The 22210-nt window shown below is 38.6% G+C and overlaps 1 protein-coding gene across 5 annotated transcripts in view; it reads right to left on the bottom strand.

Annotated features, from left to right (window-relative positions):
- Nucleotides 1-22210, bottom strand: part of kiaa1109 (KIAA1109 ortholog) — a 407563-nt gene that overhangs the window by 4311 nt on the left and 381042 nt on the right. For all 5 annotated transcript variants that reach the window (XM_060851682.1, XM_060851684.1, XM_060851685.1 and 2 more), the window contains 9 exons: nucleotides 21157-21414; nucleotides 18968-19121; nucleotides 17624-17781; nucleotides 15851-16043; nucleotides 14712-14929; nucleotides 14326-14577; nucleotides 6659-6862; nucleotides 5496-5690; nucleotides 4718-4852 (listed from right to left, as the gene is read on the bottom strand). In XM_060851682.1, coding sequence (XP_060707665.1) covers nucleotides 4718-4852; nucleotides 5496-5690; nucleotides 6659-6862; nucleotides 14326-14577; nucleotides 14712-14929; nucleotides 15851-16043; nucleotides 17624-17781; nucleotides 18968-19121; nucleotides 21157-21414 — 1767 coding nt within the window. The remainder of the gene's footprint in view (nucleotides 1-4717; nucleotides 4853-5495; nucleotides 5691-6658; nucleotides 6863-14325; nucleotides 14578-14711; nucleotides 14930-15850; nucleotides 16044-17623; nucleotides 17782-18967; nucleotides 19122-21156; nucleotides 21415-22210) is intronic.

Raw genomic sequence — 22210 nt, 5'->3', positions numbered from 1 at the left:
AACTGGGGAAATGGGATGAGGAGGAGGATATGGAGGAAGATGAAGTTGCCCCTGTGTACAGCTCAGATGTCAGGCACTGCAAGCCAAAAAGGCCCTGACTGACACTTGAGTTCAGTCAACGAATGTTGAGTGCAGCAGACAATCATGGAATACAAAATAGTCATTGGTCAGTTTCTACCCATTTTGTTTGTATTCACTTTTGTTGGTTCTAAGTACAACCTCATTTTGGAGTTGTCTAATTCCTAGCTTGTATGTGACGTTCCCCCATTGGACAATGACAACACGCGGATCTACAATGGGCATGGGGACACAGTAGCAGTGACGTAGGGTATTTAGGTGGAATGTAGCTAAAGACAGGTAACGAGGGGCCCGGTAGTTAAACAGTGACTAGAGTAAGGGAATGGGGTTGTATGTATGAGATAGTGTCAGCCTGTTCCATGAGTAGCATTGATCTGTGGTTGCTGTGCCATTAGATTGCTGATGACGGCATTGTTTAATAGAACGTGCATGTATTTAGAAGAGACTGATAATCCTTGCAAAAACTTTTAAATGATTGACTGTATTAAAAATAAAAAATGATACTCTATGACATACTTCAAGAACCCCAAGATGACATTGTTGAATTTAAAAATTGTAGAGGTCCTGCCAGGACATGGCAATGGACCAGGAATTATTTAGAACATGGAAGTAACAGAGTATTCATAAAAATGTAGTACTAAAACTGGTGGGGGAAGGTGCAAAGAGGTATATATTGGGTTCAGTACACAGCCCTCGTTGCAATATATATAAGCCAGCTTGGCTACATTTATCTCATTTCAAAGTCTAAAGGTTTTGATTTGTCCTCCTCTTCAGCATATAATTCAGGCTGACACTTTAGAATATGAGATGATGGGATGTGATATTATTAGACCCTCTATTCTTTGGTTAGTTATCTGACAATTTCAGTGTTGTAATCAAATGTAAAGATGCCAGAACATTTTTCAAAGAACAGTACATTTTCCATGTGGCTTAATTAATATCACTTCCTTATCACCAAACACAGATAAACTAATCCCCTCACTGTTGGAAATGATAGATTTCTCTACATATTAACCATGTTACATGAAAAGTAATTAATTTTACATGAAACACAGATGGGTTAAGGCATGATGAGGTGCTTTCAAATGTAAACCTTTGTTGGATTAAGAAATTAAGTATAGGCTTTGTGGCCTACCTAATACAGTACTAAGATTAGATGTCAAGGAAGTAGTCTGACAGGAAATACAGTGTATAAACTATAGATATGCTGAGTTTTTCTTTAAATGTACTGGTTAGATCATACTTAAAGTAAAGTATTATGAACAATTTTTGCCATTGTGGTTGAAAAGTCAGATTTGCTCTGACATGTATGAAACAATGGCAAGATTAATCCTAAATTAAAAGGAAAAGAGGGATGGAAAACGTTAGAGGGAGACAGCAGCTTTTCAACGTAGAAAGAATGTGTATTAAATGGTCTTGATAAGATAAACAAAAAATGTTGCTTTATTCCAAGGTGAGGCAGTGAGACTAAAGAACTGATATTAATACTGAGTGTAAAGTAGATTGGCCAATGGGCTGAATAGTATCTCCAACATGTGTCTCATCTAGATCCTTGATGTGTCATGCAGATGTAATTCAATGATCATTGTTCAACAATCTCTTATTTACACATTCAGTTTTCCCTAGTTTAGGGAAAGTGGCTCTCCTTTTCTCAGCAATTCTGAAATCAATCTGTACGAGTTCAAAAATATAATAGACTTCAGAAATATCACTTGTCCTGTCATTCTAAACACCATGTAAAAACAATTTCGTGTTTCTGAATTGAAATGGCAAATAGAGTTAAGAGGTAGGTTAAAAAAGGTGTAGTGGCAGACATAATTACAGAATACATAGTATACATAAATACCAGTGAGAGAAAACAAAATGTCTAGTGGAGGGCCTACCATTCATGGATAACTAAAAAGGTTAGAAGTAGTAGGAAATGAAGAAAAGCATGTAATTACACAAAGATGGCTATACGATATATAACCAAAAACAGCAAAAAAACCTAAAAGAATAAGATGAGGAGAGAATTAAAGTAGAAAACTAGCTAGAAATATAAAAGCAGATTGTCAGAATTGCTGTACATAGTTAAAAACAAAAATAATTAAACTAAGTGTTGGTCCTATAGAAAGTAAGTCTTGAGAATTATTAGTGAAAAATAAGGAGATGTCACATGTATTCAATAGGTACTTTTGCAATGGTCTTCACTATAAAGGAAAAGAGTAACCACATCCCAGAAATAGCAATAAATAAAGAAATAGAAAGGAGGATCTCAAAGACATTAGAATGATCAGGGAAGTAATTGAAAAATTATTGAATCTCTGGAGTGGTAAGTATCTAGACCCTAATGGACTTCATATTAGGGTTTTAAAACTCATAGTAGTGATGGTAGTTCTAACTTTACTAAAATTTCCTAAATTTGGGTAAGGTTCCATCAAGTTGGAAAACAGCAAATGTAACTCCTCTTTTCAAAAATTGAGATAGAAGCAGGAAACCAAGGGCCAGTTTGTCAAATACCTGTAACAGGTAAAATGCCAGAAGCTTTTATTAGAAATCTAACTTGAAACATTCAAGATAATCAGGCATAGTTTTATGAAAAGGAAATCATCTCTGACAGATTTATTGAAGTTCTTCTAAAGTAGTAACATGTTCTATAGATACAGGGGAACTTGGATTTGTTGTACTTGGATTTCTAGAATGTATTTGCAAAGGTGCTGTGATAAAAGTTATTCTAGAAAATAAAAGCTATAAGTAGGGGACAACATATTGGCATGCACAGAATACTGGTTCTCTAATAGGAAACAGCGAGTAAGCATAATTGTGCCATATTCTGGCTGACAGGATGAATCAGTCATGTGCCACAGTGATCAGTGCTGGGCCTCAAAGTTTTACAATTACACAAGTACAATTTTATAATCATCCAATAAACTAGCCTGTTTATTGTAAACTCCCATCTGACTCATTAATATTCTTTTGGAAAAGAAATTTATCATCCTTACCTGTTCTGGCCTACATGTGATTTCAGATCCATATACCAATGTGATTAACTGAACTACCCTTTAGGCAATTAAGGATGTACAATAAATGTCAACTGAGCTAGTGATGCCCACATCCCATGAATAAATTATTTAAAAAGCTTCAGTTATATTCATGAGATCGCATGTGAAGTGCTGTGTACAGTATTGCTTAGTGCAAGTTTAAGTCCCACCTGCTCCAGAATATACAAGACAGCTTGATTAGAACAAGAGCTCTTGTGGTACAGTGGTAATATCTCAGAAGACCTGAGCTCAAGTTCATCCTACCCAGTAGGTGTGTCACAACGTGGCCGAACAGCTTGATTAAAATAACTACATTATTAATGACTACCACTGGGACATAACATCTCAGTATTCCAGAATTCAAGGATTCTTTTGGTACAGTAGTAGCGTCCCTACTTCAGAGTCAGGAGGCCTGAGTTCGAATCTCACCTGCTTGAGGTGTGTAATAACATCTTTGAAGAAGCCAATTATAGTATATCGAAATGGAAATGGGGTATGGTGTAGTGGTAGTGTCCCTATCTCTGAGCAGGCTGATTAGAAAAACAACTAGACTCAAGGGACCTTGTGACAAAATGGTAGTGTTTCTACATCTGAGTCAGGAGACTGGGTTCAAATTTCACCTGTTCCAGAGGTGTGTCACAACCACCCTGATCAGGTTGATTAAAATAAAGCAAACCCATATGACCTTTCTGGCAGAGTGGTGGTTTCCCTACCTCTGTGCCGTGGAAAAGTGGGTTCAAGTTCCCAAACAGGTTGATTAGAAAAATATCTCAATGGATATGGGGTTTGCAGTTCAACTCAATAAAAGAACAATTAACTTGTGCACCATCACATTCTATTTGCACAGATAACTGCAGCAAAAATATGATATTTGTGATAACTTATATCAGATATTGAGCAACAACATCCTAGTTTATTTATAAATTGATTTTTGGTGGTCCAGAGAAATTACAGTCTTATCTCAAATCTTAGATTTCTACTTAAGTGACTCCTTTCAGATTCTTTGCTATGGATTGTAGAGATAGTCATGCAGTCCTTGTAGGGCAGACATTAACATTTCACAATCTGAGAGCTTAGGATTTCTCAGTTCTAACAACCTGCAAATTTTTAATCCAACACTCCTTGTTTGAAAGTTTCACAAACCACACTTTTCTAACGTGGCTTTGAACTGTTCTGAACTCCGAAGAGAGAAGCTAAACTTACTTTTATACACAATCGTGGTATCTTCTGGATCAAATTGAAAAAAAAACTTGTGTAATCAGAGATCTGCTGAACTGGAAACAAACCTAACATGTATACGCTAAGTTTTATAACCTCAATAATATAAATATCTTTCCACTCATACCACAGAATTTGCAGTCATCAGCTTTTTAACAAATTGCTGGATTTAATCATTGTTCCAACAGAATTCTCTGACTTTGTTTATTTTGAAAAGCAAACACTTCACAGACAAAATTAACATCCATCACCTCCATCTTAAGATCCGTATTCCAAAATTCAAGGTATAAAAAGATCAGAACTGAGGAGCCATGTATCAATTTTTCAGCAAAACATAACAATCCATGAGATTGTTTTTTTTAAAATCAGCAGACCCTGAATTATTATTAAGTTTATCTTACCTTTCTCTTTTTCTTTGAGGTAAGCAGATACAAGGTCATGCAAGAACATAATCAGTTCAGCATCCATGGTCACACAAATATGATCAGTGAACTCTGTCACAACACTACATTCTACCTTTGGCTTACTGTTCGGATCTAATGGACAGGAAAAAAAAAACTCAATGCAGTTCTCCGGAATTGTGTATAAATTTATTTATGTATGTTGTTCATGTTTAAAAACAAAAAGTTGAATAGTAATTTTAACAAATTATTTAAAAAATCAATTTCAACAACAATTTATGAATGTTATAATAATGTATTATAATAGATTATGCATAACTACTTAATACTGAAAATTTATGATTGAACTTCTCCTGATTAGCAACGAGAAAAGGTTTCTAAATTGAAGGATCACCAAATATCCATAATGGATTCTATTGTAACAACTTTCCAGAGGAAAAGAGAAAGTACTGCAAAATATCGACTACAAAAAAAGATTCTACAGAAAATACCAGGGTAATAAATATATTTTTAAATTATAAGAATTCGACATTGAGCAGTAAAGCATCAGAAAAGCTGTACTAAAACCCTTAAACAAGGCATTAATTGAGACAAACAAGTTTGACATTTCAGGTCAATGACTCTTCAAAATTTATTTCTGATTAAAAATCACCTGACCTGAAATATTGATTGTTTCTCTCTGAAGTTGCTGCCTGACTTGCTCAATATTTCCATCAACTTTATTTTTTTTAAATTAAACAGTAAAGGGATTTATTATATACTTTCTCAAAAATTTTACCTTGCAGTGAAGGTTCTTGAGGTTCCTGCATGTGTATTGATTTAAAATCCAGCTGCATCCTTGGCAAAGCAAAGATCGTTTCTGTCTCATGATTGTAGTTGGCAGTTCCACGGAAGCCACTCAGAAGATTGGAACTTTTAATAGTTGCTTTACTGTCTCGGGTGTTAGCATCAACATTTCGAAGAAGGTTTAGCTCTAGATGAAAATACGTACAAGTCATTTTACAAGTTTTTGATTTAAGAGGATTTATTCAGATCTTTCTCTGGTTTTAAAGAAAAATTATGCACAAGATGCTCATGAAATTGCAATAAATAAGATACTGGCATGGAAAGAGGATTAGCTGACTGGCAGAAGGCAGAGAGTGGGTAGAAAGGGGTCTTTTTCAGGATGGCAGTCTTGGGACCACAACTACTCAGTTATACATTAACGGATGAAGGAATTGAGGATATTGCATCATCTGCAAATGAAGCATCAAAGACAGGTAGAGAGACAGGTAATGTTGGGAGACAGAAGGACTGCCAGGAGAGTGGGTAAAGAAGTGGCAGATTGAGTACAACGTGGGAGTGTGAGAGCTTATGCACTTTGGTCAGAAGAATATGGGGAAAGACTTCGAAAACCTGAAACACAAAGGGATTTGGAATCCTTGGTCAGGATTCTCTTAAGGTTAATATGCAGGTTCGGTTGGCAGTTAGGAAAGCAAATGCATTGTTAGCATTCATTTTGAGAGTGCTGGAATCGAAGAGCAGAGATTTACAGCTGAGGCTGTACAAAACTGTGGTCTGAGTGTATGTGGAATATTGTTCAGAGGAGAAAGTGAGGTCTGCAGATGCTGGAGATCAGAGCTGGAAATGTGTTGCTGGAAAAGCACAGCAGGTCAGGCAGCATCCAAGGAACAGGAAATTCGATGTTTCGGTTATGCTCGAAATGTCGAATTTCCTGTTCCTTGAATATTGTTTAGACCAAAGTATCAGACTGCACTATGTATCAGACCAAAGTGCAGTCAATGAAAAAAATTACACAGAACAGTTTGGCAATGCACAGCTTAAAGCAGTGCTTAAAACATAATCTTAAAAGGAACAGTCTTCTGCTATGAGTATTTGAAAGTAAATTGATGGAATATGAAGAACTAAAAGTGAAAGGAGTAAGTTATTAAACTTTCTTACCTTCATTTCGCATGGCAGTAACATAGTTGAACCATTCCTGAACAGTTGCAACACCATGTGGTGGGTTTTCATGACGGCGTCTCGTTATTTTTGTAATTGTTGCCATGGGACTTTCTAAAGCACCACCAGGCTTTGTAACCATTGTATTGTGTCCCAAATGAAAATCCAGTGTTTGTACAATGTACGTTGAATGATCACTAGCACCTTTAAGTAGATTAAAATAATGATAGTGGCTAAGTAGAGTTCAGAGGAACAAGCTTAGGTTTTAGAATTAACAGAAATTCTGGTTAATAACTTACATTCTCAAGAAATTAACATGTCAATATATTTAGACCAGTTGATAAAATACACAGGCAGCTTTACTTTATGCACTGTATATTACTTTTGTTCCTCGTGGAAATAATAAATAGCATTTTTCTGTGTATAAAATTGTTTAGTTAGCATTTTCCTCTACACTTATTAAGTAAAATTAAATGAGTATTTGCACGGGAACATAGGAAATAGTAGCAGCAGTACGCTATTCAGCCCCATGAGCCCCTCTCTTCAACCAGACCATGGCTGAGCTTGTACCTCAATATTATTTTCATGCTCTATTCCTGCACGTTTTAATGTCTTTAATAGCTAGGAACCTTTTGATCTCTGACTTGAACATACTCAATGATTAAATGTCTGACACCAAATCAAAAACCTCAATCCTAAATGGCCTATCATCATTCTGTGATTGTGTCCCCTTGTCCCCGATTCTAAACTTTAGGGAAAACATTCTACATCTTTCCTATCAATCCCAAAACATTTGCATGCCTCCTGCATGTTAACCTTTTTTGTTACTTTTTTTTGTTAGAAAAGTGCAAACTCCAGGTCGCTAAAAGGTGAATTCTAGTCAAGAAGGAGCTTTGCTGGGTTAATTTGAAAGAAAATGCCATTAGATCTTCAGGACATCTAAGACATTTTTGATCGTGTAGTCAGGATTTGCTTGTTTGATATGAAGTAAAAACTGGAGGTTTTACTCATGGCTAGCAAGTAATCGGATAAAGTTGCGTCAGGAATAGTCGGTCGACTAGTGGACTGTGATCACTACAACAGCTGATTAGTTGAGGACAGTGACCTGTGATCCAACTAGAAAAAGGAGACAATCGCACAAAAATTACCTAAAGTCTGGTTGAAGGTTTGTAACTCAGGTGTCCGTTGTTGTGGTTCTGTTCGCCGAGCTGGAAGTTTTTGCTGCAAACATTTCGTTCCCTGGCTAGGGAACATCATCAGTGCTATTGGAGCCTCCTGTGAAGCGCTGCTTTGATGTTTCTTCCAGCATTTATAGTGGTTTGTTCTTGCCGCTTCCGGGTGTCAGTTTCAGCTGTAGTAGTTTGTATGTGGGGTCCAGGTCGATGTGTCTGTTGATGGATGTTCTTGCCGCTTCCGGGTGTCAGTTTCAGCTGTAGTGGTTTGTATATGGGGTCCAGGTCCATGTGTCTGTTAATGGAGTTTGTGGATGAATGCCATGCCTCTAGGAATTCCCTGGCTGTTCTCTGTCTGGCTTGTCCTATGATGGTAGTGTTTTCCCAGTCAAATTCATGTTCCTGGTTGTCTGAGTGTATGGCTACTAGGGATAGCTGGTCGTGTCGTTTTGTGACTAGCTGATGTTCATGGATGCGGATCGTTAGCTGTCTTCCTGTTTGTCCTATATAGTGTTTTGTGCAGTCCTTGCATGGTATTTTGTAAATTACGTTAGTTTGGCTCGTGCTGGCTATTGGGTCCTTTGTTCTAGTGAGTTGTTGTCCGAGTGTGGAAGTTGGCTTGTGTGCTGTTATGAGTCCTAAGGGTCGCAGTAGTCTGGCTGTCAGTTCTGAGATGCTCCTGACGTATGGTAGTGTGGCTAGTCCTTTTGGTTGTGGCATGTCCTCATTCCGTGGTCTATCTCTTAGGCATCTGGTGATAAAGTTGCGTGGGTATCCGTTTTTGGCGAATACCTTGTATAGGTGTTCCTCTTCCTCTTTTCGCAGTTCTGGTGTACTGCAGTGTGTTGTGGCTCTTTTGAATAGTGTCCTGATGCAGCTTCGTTTGTGTGTGTTGGGGTGGTTACTTTCATAGTTTAGGACTTGGTCTGTGTGTGTTGGTTTCCTGTGTACCCTTGTGGTGAATTCTCCGTTGGGTGTTCTCTCTACTAACACGTCTAGGAATGGGAGTTGGCTATCCTTTTCCTCTTCTCTCATGAATCGTATTCCTGTGAGTGTGGCGTTGATGATTCGGTGTGTTTTTTCTATGTCTGTGTTTTTGATGATTACAAAGGTGTCATCGACGTATCTGATCCAGAGTTTGGGTTGGATTTGTGGTAGGGCTGTATGTTCTAACCTTTGCATAACTGCCTCTGCTATGAGTCCCGAGATTGGTGATCCCATGGGTGTTCCATTGATTTGTTCGTATATCTGATTGTTGAATGTAAAGTGTGTGGTGAGGCACAGGTCTAGTAGTTTAAGTATGCCATCCTTGTTGATAGGTTCGGCCTCCTGTGTTCTGTTATGTATGTCCAGTAGGTTGGCTATTGTTTCTCTGGCTAGGGTTTTGTCAATTGATGTGAACAGTGCCGTCACGTCGAATGATACCATGGTTTCTTCTTTGTCTATGTGTGTATTTCTGATGATGTCCAAGAATTCCTGTGTTGATTGTATGGAGTGTTTGGATCCGCTGACTAGGTGTTTCAGTTTTTGTTGTAGTTCTTCGGCCAGTTTGTATGCTGGTGTCCCTGGTAGTGATACTATGGGTCTGAGTGGGATGTCTGGTTTGTGTACTTTGGGTAGTCCGTAGAATCTGGGGGTGTTGTTGCTTTCAGGTTTCATTCTTTGCTGGTCCGCTTTGGTTATCTGTCCGTTTTTTTGTAGATTTCTTAGTGTGTTGATTATTCTATTGGTGAGTTGTGGTGTGGGGTCGGAATCCTTCATTTGGTAGGTGTTGGTGTCTGCGAGTAGTTGTTGTGCTTTATTGATGTAGTCTGATTTATCTAAGATGACCGTCATTCTGCCTTTATCTGCCGGTATCACGAGAGAAGAGGAAAAGGATAGCCAACTCCCATTCCTAGACGTGTTAGTAGAGAGAACACCCAACGGAGAATTCACCACAAGGGTACACAGGAAACCAACACACACAGACCAAGTCCTGAACTATGAAAGTAACCACCCCAACACACACAAACGAAGCTGCATCAGGACACTATTCAAAAGAGCCACAACACACTGCAGTACACCAGAACTGCGAAAAGATGAAGAGGAACACCTATACAAGGTATTCGCCAAAAACGGATACCCACGCAACTTTATCACCAGATGCCTAAGAGATAGACCACGGAACGAGGACATGCCACAACCAAAAGGACTAGCCACACTACCATACGTCAGGAGCGTCTCAGAACTGACAGCCAGACTACTGCGACCCTTAGGACTCATAACAAGCCAACTTCCACACTCAGACAACAACTCACTAGAACAAAGGACCCAATAGCCAGCACGAGCCAAACTAACGTAGTTTACAAAATACCATGCAAGGACTGCACAAAACACTATATAGGACAAACAGGAAGACAGCTAACAATCCGCATACATGAACATCAGCTAGCCACAAAACGACACGACCAGCTATCCCTAGTAGCCATACACTCAGACAACCAGGAACATGAATTTGACTGGGAAAACACTACCATCATAGGACAAGCCAGACAGAGAACAGCCAGGGAATTCCTAGAGGCATGGCATTCATCCACAAACTCCATTAACAGACACATGGACCTGGACCCCATATACAAACCACTACAGCTGAAACTGACACCCGGAAGCGGCAAGAACATCCATCAACAGACACATCGACCTGGACCCCACATACAAACTACTACAGCTGAAACTGACACCTGGAAGCGGCAAGAACAAACCACTATAAATACCGGAAGAAACATCAAAGCAGCGCTTCACAGGAGGCTCCAATAGCACTGATGATATTCCCTAGCCAGGGAACGAAACGTTTGCAGCAAAAACTTCCAGCTCGGCGAACAGAACCACAACAACAAAAATTACCATCAAATTAGTGAATGTGATTAATTATGAGATATGAAAGACTGGGGATTACAAAGAAATATCACTCAAATTCTAACTAATATTGGGATCAAGGTGTGCATAGATCATAGAATAGTGTAGACCCTTCAGCCCTCATTGTTGTGCCAGTCTGTTATCCTACTCTAACATCAGACTAACCTACATGCCTTCCATAGTACTATCTTTCATGTGCCTATCCAACAGTCGCTTAGATGTCTCTAATGTATCTGACTCTACTACCACCGCTGTCAGCGCCTTCTCCACACCCACGACTCTGTAACGAGCTGACCTCTGACATCTCCCCTAAAACTTCCTCCAATCACCTTAAAATTATGTCCCCTCGTGATAGACATTTCCACGATATCGCTATTCACTCTCGCTATCCACTCTATCTATGCCTCTCAACATCTTGTACATCTCTATCAAGTCACCTCTCATCCTTCTTCACTCCAATGAGAAAAGCCCTAGCTCCCTCAACCTTTCTTCATAAGACATGCCCTCCAGTCCAGGCAGCATCCTGGTAAATCTCCTCTGCATCCTCTCTAAAACTCACACATATTTTCTATAATGAGGTGACCAAAACTGAACACAATATTCCAGTGTGGCCTAACCAGAGCTCTATAGAGCTGCAGCATAATCTCGCGCCTGTTAAATTCAATTCCCCTGCTAATGAAAGCCATCACACCATACACCTTCTTAACAACCCTATCAACTTAGGTGGCACCTTCGAGGATCTATGGACATGGACCCCAAGATCCCTCTGTTCCTCCACACTGCCAAGAATTCTTAATCCTGAATTCTGCATTCAAATTCAACTTTCAAAAGCGAACGACTTCACAATTTTCCAGGTTGAACTGCATCTGCTACTTATCAGCCTAGTTCTGCATCCTGGAACAGCCTTCCACATTATCCACAACTCCACCAACCTTTATATCAATTATACTAAGTGACATAGCTTTGCTAAATTAAATCAGTTTAGTTTAACAGCCTTACTTTCACACTGAAAATGTCAAGTAGTGATATATTTTATTAAACTGCACAGTACATCTTGGACTACAGTTAATCTGAATTATTGAAGAGATGAATTTTCCTGTCGTTTTAACAGACAAATGTTGAGCAAGGATTGGATACAAAAATGTATAGTAATACTTCCAAAAATCATTCAATGGGCAGTAAAAGATTGAAAAAAACTATTTTCACACATTAACAAAAAATCCTAAGAGTGGAAACAATGGGCTAAACTCTGAGAATTGATCACACAAATTGCCACTTGGTTGCTTTCTTTTGTGAAAGAAGAGCACATCACATTCCTGACAGGAAATTCCTATCAGGGCTCCTAATACTTCCATTCTGACTGTTCTCTCACAGTGCAAGCCATTTTCACCGCACTCAGCTGCCACGTTCTGAAATTTAAAGGTCCAGAATGACAGACAGCAACTTTGACAGCTGCACTTAAACAGTAAATCCATAAGAAAAGTCAGAGGCTTTGGTGGTGGGATGGTATGGTACCATCAGATGGTACTAACAGATGGGTGGGCGGATAAGGTACCAGCTGGGTAGAGTGCCATGTGGGTAGAAGGTAATTACTATCTGCCATTGAAAAATTCTGGACCAACATTTGTGGTATTAAAATAATTGTATTCTCATCATGCAAATTTAGCAATACAGTATAATAAACATTTGTCATTTTGACATATGTTTAATAAGTTAATACCGTACAATCTCTTCAAAATACAAAGGGATACTTCAGACCAGTAGATTTCTGTGTTATGGGAATAATCGTCCAACCTGGTGCAAAGATCAGGAAATTTTAAATGTGACTTACATCTAAAATACTTATATTTGTTTGTTCCATGGTGTTTTAAACTGATTTATGATTCAATTTTCTGGATTATTTTCCATTAAGCCACTCAAGTGCCTGATTCTTTAAAAAATGTCAATGTATGGTTATGCAAAAGTTGTGAACTTAAACTGTACCCTAACTAGCATAATTAAAACCAAAAGAGAAAATGCTGGAAAATCTCAGCAGGTCTGGCAGCATCGGTAAGCTCTTGTGGGCTTTGACAAAGGGTCAGTTAGACTCGAAAGGTCAGGCCTTTTCTCTCCTTAAAGATGCTGCCAGACCTGAAAATTTTCAGCATTTTCTCTTTTGGTTTCAGATTCCAGCATCCGCAGTAATTTGCTTTTATATAGCATAATTAAAACATCATTTTAAATGCCAGTGCCCAATTATGCACATAACAGAAATTCCAGCCCCAATCAATTTATTGTGCTTCTTGTAATTTACTTCTAGATGATAAGACACATCTGATACTATAGTAGTAAAGTAATATATGGCTATATTTTGCAACACTAATTTTCCTTGGCACCTTGATTTTTAAAAAGATTTCATTCAACCCATCATGTGATCACAATCAAATGGCAATCTAAACTGCAGTGTAGCTACCAGTTTGGGTCAAAAACAGAAATTCAGTAAGTGTAGCAGCATTTGTGGGAAGAAAGCAAGTTAATGTTTTGAAATGTTAACTCTGCTTTCTTCCCCTAGATATTGCCAGACCTGCTGAGTTTTGTCAACAACTTGTGGTTTTCTTTCAGATCTCCAGCATCGATGTGCAGGTCAAGTGAATTGGCCATGCTAAATTGCCCAAAGTGATAGGTGCATTAGTAGGGGAATGGGTCATGGGTGGGTTACTCTTCGGGCGGTCGGTGTGGACTTGTTGGGCCGAAGGGCCTGTTTCCACACTGTAGAGAATCTAATCTAATCTACTGTTCTTTGTTTTATAACCAGTTTTGTGCTTCTACTGCAGTCCAGTTGTGCTGTTTCTCTGGTCTGGGTGGCACAGTGGCTCAATGGTTAGCACTGCTGCCTCACAGTACTAGGGACCCAGGTTTGATTCCAGCTTTGGGTGACAGTCCGTGTGGAGTTTGCACATTCTCCCTGTGTCTGCATGGGTTTCTTCCCACAGTCCAAAGATGTCCAAGTTAGGGGAACTGGCCAAGCTAAATTGCCCATAGTGTTCAGTGGTTTGTAGGTTAGGTGCATTAGTCAGGGGAAATGTAGAGTAAGAGGGTAGGGAAATGGGCCTGGGTAGGTTAGCCTTCTGAGGATCGGTGTGGACTTGTTGGGCCGAAGGGCCTGTTTCCACACTGTAGGGATTCTAATTCTAAAAAAAAACTAATATAAAAGATCTTGTTCCCTAGAAGATATACTTCAGTTTTGGTGACGGAGCTGTTCTATGGTATTCAAGGATTCAATACTAATTTTACAAGAGAACAGGCGACCTGAGAGCAAAACATTTTTCAAACTCAACTCCACAATTGATGGAATTAAACTCAAATTTTGAATTGTCCTTTTTTGGTAGGGGCTTACATTACTTGTCTTTAGTGTACTCAGAAGTTAGACTGCGATCTTACTATTCAACTTGCGTGTCAACCATCATCTAAATCCATTTTGCTTTAATAGGAAAATACAATTTAACTGCAGGTTAAAATGCATACACAGATCTGGAATATTATTATAATAATAGATGAAAATTCTTCTTACAACCATTACAAAATGCATGCATTTCTGACCCATAGTTATTTCTTATTTACCGTCTTCCCAGATTTTCTGAGCTTCGGTCCAGAAAGCAATGTTGGGCTCCTCAAGGTGAAATAATGCCCAAGACTTTGACCGGAAATTTGGTCCATGAAAGCATGCCAGAGTCATATGATTTCCATGCAAACTCATAGATCCACCTAGCTGTACTGCATCTTCGGGCAAAGGCATCTGGAAGAGGGAGATCTGGCATCCAGCAATCACTTTTAGCACTTCTGGCCAATGCCGATGATGTGCTGCATCTAGCACTGCCAACAGCAAGGAAATGTTCATTATAGCTTAACCATTGTTCATATTTTTACATTCATAAATTTATTTGAAGAAAGTTCATATTCTAACATTCGTAAATTTACTTGAAAAAAATTAAATTAGTAATTCTCACAATGTTCACTGGAACTCCGCTCTACATTTATTACTGGTGTTTTTGGAGGTAGGTACTGGACAGGTCCCCAGGTAGAAAGGGCTCTTTTGCTAGTATCAAATTGCTGAGTGAAAAATTCCTGCAGTTTCATTCCAATTTTAATTAGGTCTGGTGTGGTTGATCGTGAGATCATGACCTGGAAGATGTCCCATTGTAGATCTCCATGAACAAAGACTTCACTAGAGAGAAATCACAACATGTAAATACAAATAAAATGAACAATGTGGATAATTCTATATGTTAATTATTGCCAAAAGAAAACTTTTTGTCAAAGCTTTTAATCTTTCACTCATCAGGACAATTGGCAAGAGTACCAATTTAACGGAAATACCAACTGTTTATACAGTATGAGAGGAATATGCTCTTTGCCTACCAATTGGACGCTGATTGGTAGAAGCATTGCTATGGAGAATGCAATGAAGACAGACAATTAACTTTGTTTAATTTCGAACCAGGGAAGGTTGACACTGATTGCCCTGAAAAATCAAGATTTGGAGATGCTGGTGTTAGACTGGGGTGTACAAATTTAAAAATCTCACAACACCAAGTTATAGTCCAACAGGTTTAATTGGAAGCACGCTAACTTTTGGAGCGACGTTCCTTCATCAGGTGATAGATTATCACCTGATGAAGGAGCGTCGCTCCGAAAGCTAACGTGCTTCCAATTAAACCTGTTGGATTATAATCTAGTTGTGTGAGATTTTTAACTGAAAAATCAAGGTAGGGGAATGGCTGTCACCAATTTTATTGAGTTGAAACATGCATGTACATGTTTTGTCTGTCTGCAAAGTTTCAAATTAAGAATGCACTTAAATGTTTATAGGATATTCACACAAACTGGGTTGCTTCAAATATCCCAGCTAACTCTACATTTTTATTGGCTTAGTCAACAGTTAAAATATCCAATGCCCCAAAATCTATGCGTGTCATGTTCAAAGAGGTTACAAAATACCTTGTTGCGCAGGAACATCATATGAATGAAATGGAATTGTAATGTAGCTCAAATCATTTTCAAAAGTAGGACAAATCATAGTTGAAAAGCCTTCCCATATTCAACTACAGCATGTATGATTGTCCCCATAACAAAGAAGTTCATGTACCTTTTCTCAGTCATACTTAAGTCCACTGTATTATGAAGATTCACTTTCCATTCATCTTGTAGTTGCAAATCTGCATTGCTGAAAATTCCCATCAAGATACTGGATCCCATATAATCAACTCGTGCATCAGTAGAGCCCAGTGTAATCTGGATTTTGTGGCTGGGTTGGTGATTTGGGTGTTCGGAGATATGAGCTTCAAATAAAAAAGGTAGCTTGTTTTCACTAATTTTAAGAAATCAGTATCAACAACATTGCAAATTCCTTCTGAGGTACAAATGGTTATATTGCATTAGAAAACATCAATTTACTACTTTTGCTACCTCTCCACACTTTCTTTCACAATGTTATATATAATTGCTTGGCCAAATTGGAACAGCTGAACAATTAACATAAGCTGAGCTTTAAAAATTAGCATTTACCAAATTGCTTTGAAGATCACTCAAAAACCACAAATATAACTTTATCCCCAAGTTTTGTTTTGTGATTTTAAACTTTGTTACACCTTTATTATATGAAAAGTGCCAAATATCACAAGTCGTCATGATAGTTTAAAACAGAAATTGTCAACTTAAAAACAATGCATAAAAAATGACTAATTCAAAAGAACAGACCAAGGTTTAACGTTGATACTTTGTTCCACAAGTCTAATAACTATGCTATGTAAACAAAAGAACATATACTATGTTAAGAACTCAATACAATCAGACTTCTAATTTGTACTTGGGAAATAATGCAATTGCCAATTTAAGAGGACCTAGTTTTCATATTTTGCAATACAATAAACTGCCTTAAATATTTAATCCAGTCTGTAACCTTTTTTGATGAGTGTTGAGTTGAAGCAGCAACTGAGTATAATCATATAATCTTAAATTTCCTGTTTATTATTTTTAACATATCATTAACCAACACAATACTCCTGCATCAATAATTTGATTTGCAGCATGTTGACGGCTGGCAGAAACTTGCTTTGCAAATAAATAATATATTAAGCTATTTGGGTGAGGGGGAGTGGGAAAGAAAACAAAGTTAAATGGGGCCAAATTTTGCTGTCAAAATTGGTGGAGTTAGAACTCACTGATATTTTTACATTAAGTGTACAACAATATCCAAAAGTCACCAATGGAGTTGCCTTGCTCCACTATAAACTTTATGAAAATTTCATTTCATTTTTGCATTGGCATCACTAATTTTCATTGAATATCATGAGTTTGTGTATCAATGCAGCAGATATGAACTAAACCCATGGGAATTTAGGGCTCGTCATATTTAACACATTTAAATGGCAATTAACTTCTCTGTTAGTAGAAAATCATAATTGTATAGCCTTATTACTCAAATCTTTTGTTTTTGTAAGCTTTAAAGATATCAATCTTAAAATTTAGCTTTATTTTTACTTTTCCTTTATGATGTTTTAAAATCTTTCCTATTTCATTTTTTTGCCTGACTTGACAATAAATGATCCCACCTTCAGTTATCTACTGTGCTATTTCTCAATCCTTAATTCTCACGGGTGAAGAGCTGACCCTGTTGGTTACTCTATTCACTCAGACCCACGATGCCCTTGCTGTGCACCCCAACTCACACTTTCAAAATGGTTGAAGTATTTTCATCTGAAGAATGTGGGGGAACATACAACAGTAGATGTTGTCTGATGTTGTGCACAGCAAATTTTGGACCACTGAGACCAATGGTCTAGAAGGATGCACCAGAATAATTTAAAATGTTCCTGGATTATTCTAGGCAATTGCAAGTTATTAATGTTGTGAAACTTACAAACCATCTCCAACGTGTTTACATCAATAGTACCACCAACCACTCCTCCCTTTGAATCTAGTTGAGATCTCCCCAGACCAACAGACATTGATATTTCTCGGTCTCTGTTGCTACCCACTGATAATCGCCCCTGGCTTTTTAATCCACTAGTCGTCCACCTAAAACAGAATAAAGCAGTAATAGTAAATGTTGGGAAATGTATGAGCTGCACTGAGAATGAGATATTTATGTAAATTACATTGCACAGAAACAGTTCAGTACAAGTATAATATCAAAGTATAGCCTTTTTAGAAAATTGGTGCAACAAGCACTGCCTACAAACTTTCACACTCCTGGGATAAATGCAATGTCTTTCCCTATAGAGTTTTCCACAAAGCAGGTTTTGAGGGAAAGAGTGAGTCAATTAACACTAAGTGCTCAGACAGCAAACAACGCAACTAAACGGCTGAAGTTATTGATGCCAGACTTGAAATTTGTGTAAAATCGCTACAGAAACTCAGCAGTTCTGGCAGCATCGATGGAGAGAAAGCAGAATTAATGTCGAATCCAGTAACCCTTCTTCAGTCCATTTACTTCCTCCCTCATTAGCCAAGATGCCAGACACAGCTTCCTGGTGAAGCAGTGGTTCAACTTCACTTCACTCAATCGAGTCTACTGTATTTGTTGCTCACAATGTGGTCTCCTCTGTGCTGCAGAAATCATTTTGAAGAACACTTATCTTCTGTCTGTCGGAATAACCCTGAACTTCCAGTTGCCTGTCACTTCAATGTGTTCTCTAGCCAACATTTCTGTCTTGTCTTGCTACAGTGCTGTAGTGAGGCTCGGCGCAAGTAGAAAGAGCAGCGTCTTGTTTTCAGCTTGGGACCCTGCAGCTGTTAGGGTTGACTATTGAGTTTATAATTTCAGATCTGAACACCTCTTTCCATGTCCTTTAACCACCCCCACACCCCAGGCCCTGCCAATGACATGAGCTGCTTTCAGCACAGCCAATGTATTTTCATTTACTCACGGTGCCCATTACTCATTTTCATCCTTTCCTGGCTTATTATCAACTTTCCCTTCTCTGCCCAGATCTGAAGAAGGGCCACTGGACTCGAAACATTAACTTTGCTTTCTCTCCACAGATGCTGTTAGACCGGCTGAGTTTCTCCAGCAATCTTTGTTTGCTTTTCAGATCTTCAGTACCTGCAGTTCTTTGTTTTATTTTAGTGTTCACACACAATATTTTAACACATTCTCAAATATTTATTATTGCAGAATAAAATTTACTGTAGATTTATAATACAGACAGCCCTAGAAAAATTAACGAGAATTGGAAGCATAATGTAAAATTCTGAAACTTACGTGGTATTCCCCATGACATTACTCATATTCATTTGAACATTTAGCTGCTTCAGGTTAATTGCAAAAACAACCAATGTCTCCCAGGGTGCTGTTTGTTGGTTTGCTGCCTTTCCATTCTTATTGAATGACGGTGTACTGAGCTTAGTAATGGAATCTAACAACAACAGGAGAATACTGCATAACTAATAGAAGGGTAAAGGATAATGAAAACATGCAATGTATTTGCTTTATTCCTTTAAGTGGAATATAGAAACAAATGTGTTGTTGCTTACTCTGGTTTAGGCTAAATTAAATATAGAATTAAAGTAAGTCCAGCTTTTCTAGTGTGCCACCAGTACTGTTCCTGCTTCTGTTTGTACCACCCATGCTTGCTTTGTGTCTGTGCCTTTGTGGATACCGAGCGGAGGCAGTATTGGAACACTGGTGAACTGACAGCAGTGATGGGCATTGTGACATGGTTGAAAGATCAACACCGATGAATTTATGCATGAAGCTGTTAAGCATGGAAGAATACATCTTCAACTTGTAATCTGCATTTTTGGAGACTAGAATTTATTCTGTTCAAAGCAGATCGAGTTTTCAGCTCCATTAATTGGAATAGAGGTGCCCACCTACTGAGTTTGCCCTGAGAGCTTTCAAAGCTCCCACAGCAGCTCAAATAGCTCTCAGCTTGGTTTGAGAAGACACAGTTGAGAGGGGCTCGTATAGCAACACCACTTAAGCAATCTACTCTCACACAAAAGAACATGAACATTGAAGAGTATTGCCAATATATGCATGATATTGTCTTGGTGGTCAGGCAATCCGCTGTTCTCCACACGGTGGCTCACAGCACCAGGAATCCAGGTTCAATTTCAGCCTTGGGTGACTGTCTGCGTGGAGTTTGCACATAACGTGCGAGATAAGAATTCTGGGACATGATGTATTGAGGATGGTTTAGATAAAGTGCTTCCTGAGAATATTAGCAGCTCTGGACACGAGGTGGTCAATGCCTTGCCTGCTCTTCCTCCTTTTCATGTCTCTTTTGCTCCTGAGGCACATCTACATCATAAGAATGAGGCTTCCATGATATCAAAGTTCAAGACAATACAACTGTTAACAACAAACTAGGAAAAAAACTGATTCAGTATGTGACAATGTTGTTCCTTTAACAAGGTTATGCTGTCCTTGGTTTTCTTTATGCACAGAGGTTGTAAAAGACATAGACTCTGAAAAGTCTTAAGTTGAAGGGTTTTTGGGCCAGTTTGATTATAGCCAACAGATACTGCCTCAGCAATATGCATTCGAGCTTTTAAAAAAAACCCTTGTACAATGAAAGGGGAATGGCCAGTTCTCCCAGCTCAGCTTTTCTCTGGTTTAGTTTGGTTTTCGCACAGTAGTGTTGAAAAGCTGCTGGACCCAAAGAAGCAGGTCCGTGCTGGTACTCTCTCTGACATCTCTTCTATAAGACCGCGTTTGATTTTTCCTGTTGTGTCAAGGAGTGTTCATGGGGGTTGTTGAAAGTATTTGGAACAGCATCATTAAACTGGGATAATATATTGGGTTTTCAGAGAGCTTAAGCTATTCTGTATTCTGTTCTTTGTGGTTTGTGTTTCATTCAGTAATCTTGTAAATAAATTCTGTTCTGTTTAAAACTTAGTGGTTTGACAAACTGCATCCATCCTGCACTATCTGCATTACACTCGCTTAAAATAGCTAGCAAAGTTAGGGTTTGGGCTGCTGTCTTTAAATATTCTGAGGGGCTCTGGTCTAGTCCAAAACACATAATCTAATTGGTTAAAATTGTAGTTTTTCAAAGGATTCTTTGTTAATCTACAGTTCAGAAATCAGATAAATTAGGATGTACTTATCTGAACCAATGAATGAGCTTCAAGTACTGTGGCAGGTAAATGCAATGTACCATTTGATCATTTAATACAAGATGCACTGTACAGGATTGTTTATAATCATGTTGATTATTTATATTCTTACTTTAAAATTTACTATTTGGCAGACAAAGCATAATACTACCTCTACTTCCATATCACACAAGCAGCATAGTTTCCAATCAATGCAACAAATTTTGTTTGCATGTCTGCTTCATAATATATATGCTAAATTTGCCATATATACTAGTGACTATAGTTTTGCAATAGTTATATAACATAAGATCACACAGCATTTGACATCACTATAAACCTTGTTTATACCTCTTCTTGGAGTAGATGAATCTGAAATCGTTCTAGCTCGGACAGCTGAAGGAGATTTCACACTATGAATCAGGCCAGCTGGCGATGTACTATTAGTTGCTGCTGAAGACATGTCATTGAAGACATTTGATGTCTGAGTTAAGTGTGAATAATTAGAAGACTGTGCTGATTGCTCCCAGGTACGCCAATAAGCCTTGCGTGTTGATTCAGGTGAAAGCTGCTGGTTTTCAATGGAATCTGGAGTCACAGGTCCAGAAACTAAAAATTCCAATATTAAAAAAAATTAGATAGTTTAATTGAAAGTTTATAATTTGCAGTCTGAATTTTTGCCAAGTGTAAAGTAAGAGTTGGTACAATTCCTGAGTTTACAAGCCCACCCTGAAATAAAGTAGCCCAGAACTCTGAACTTTAGTTGTTTAGGGAGGATGGGTGTTATGGGAATCATGGCAGGTAACCCCTGAATGAGTGCAGAGGCAAGCCGACAAAAGGACTGCCTCTCTGCACCAGCACTACATCAAAGCAACTAAAATAAAAAGGTCTCCAGCCCTCAATCCCACCCAGACACTCCCTTACTACCACAGAATCCCAACAGTGCTGAAGAGGCCATTCAGCCTATTAAGACTGTACTGACCCTCCAAAGAGCATCTACCCAGACCAAGTCCCCTATGCTATCCCTGTTACCCCAATTTTACCATAGCTGGTCCGCCTAGCCTGCACAACTCTGGACACTATGGACAATTTAGCATGGCCAATCCACCTAACCTGCACACCTTTGGACTGTAAGAGGAAACCAGAGCACCCTGAAGAAACTCACACAAACAATGAGAGAATATACAAACTCCGCACTGACAGTTGCCACAGGCTGGAATCAAACATAAGTGCCTAGTGCTTAGAAGCAGCTGTACTAAACACTGAGCCACCATGCTACCTACAACCCATGCCAAGCCATGTCCTGCTACCCGTGACTTTTTATAGCCTCTATGCTAAGTTAGTTCCAACCCACATAAAACCAAATGCAACCTCCAGTATTTGACTCCCCTTTCCCCTAACATCT

This window comes from Hemiscyllium ocellatum, chromosome 36 (genome assembly GCF_020745735.1).
Source record: "Hemiscyllium ocellatum isolate sHemOce1 chromosome 36, sHemOce1.pat.X.cur, whole genome shotgun sequence".
In the NCBI taxonomy this organism is placed as follows: domain Eukaryota; kingdom Metazoa; phylum Chordata; class Chondrichthyes; order Orectolobiformes; family Hemiscylliidae; genus Hemiscyllium; species Hemiscyllium ocellatum.
This window is presented reverse-complemented; position numbering and strand designations above follow the sequence as displayed.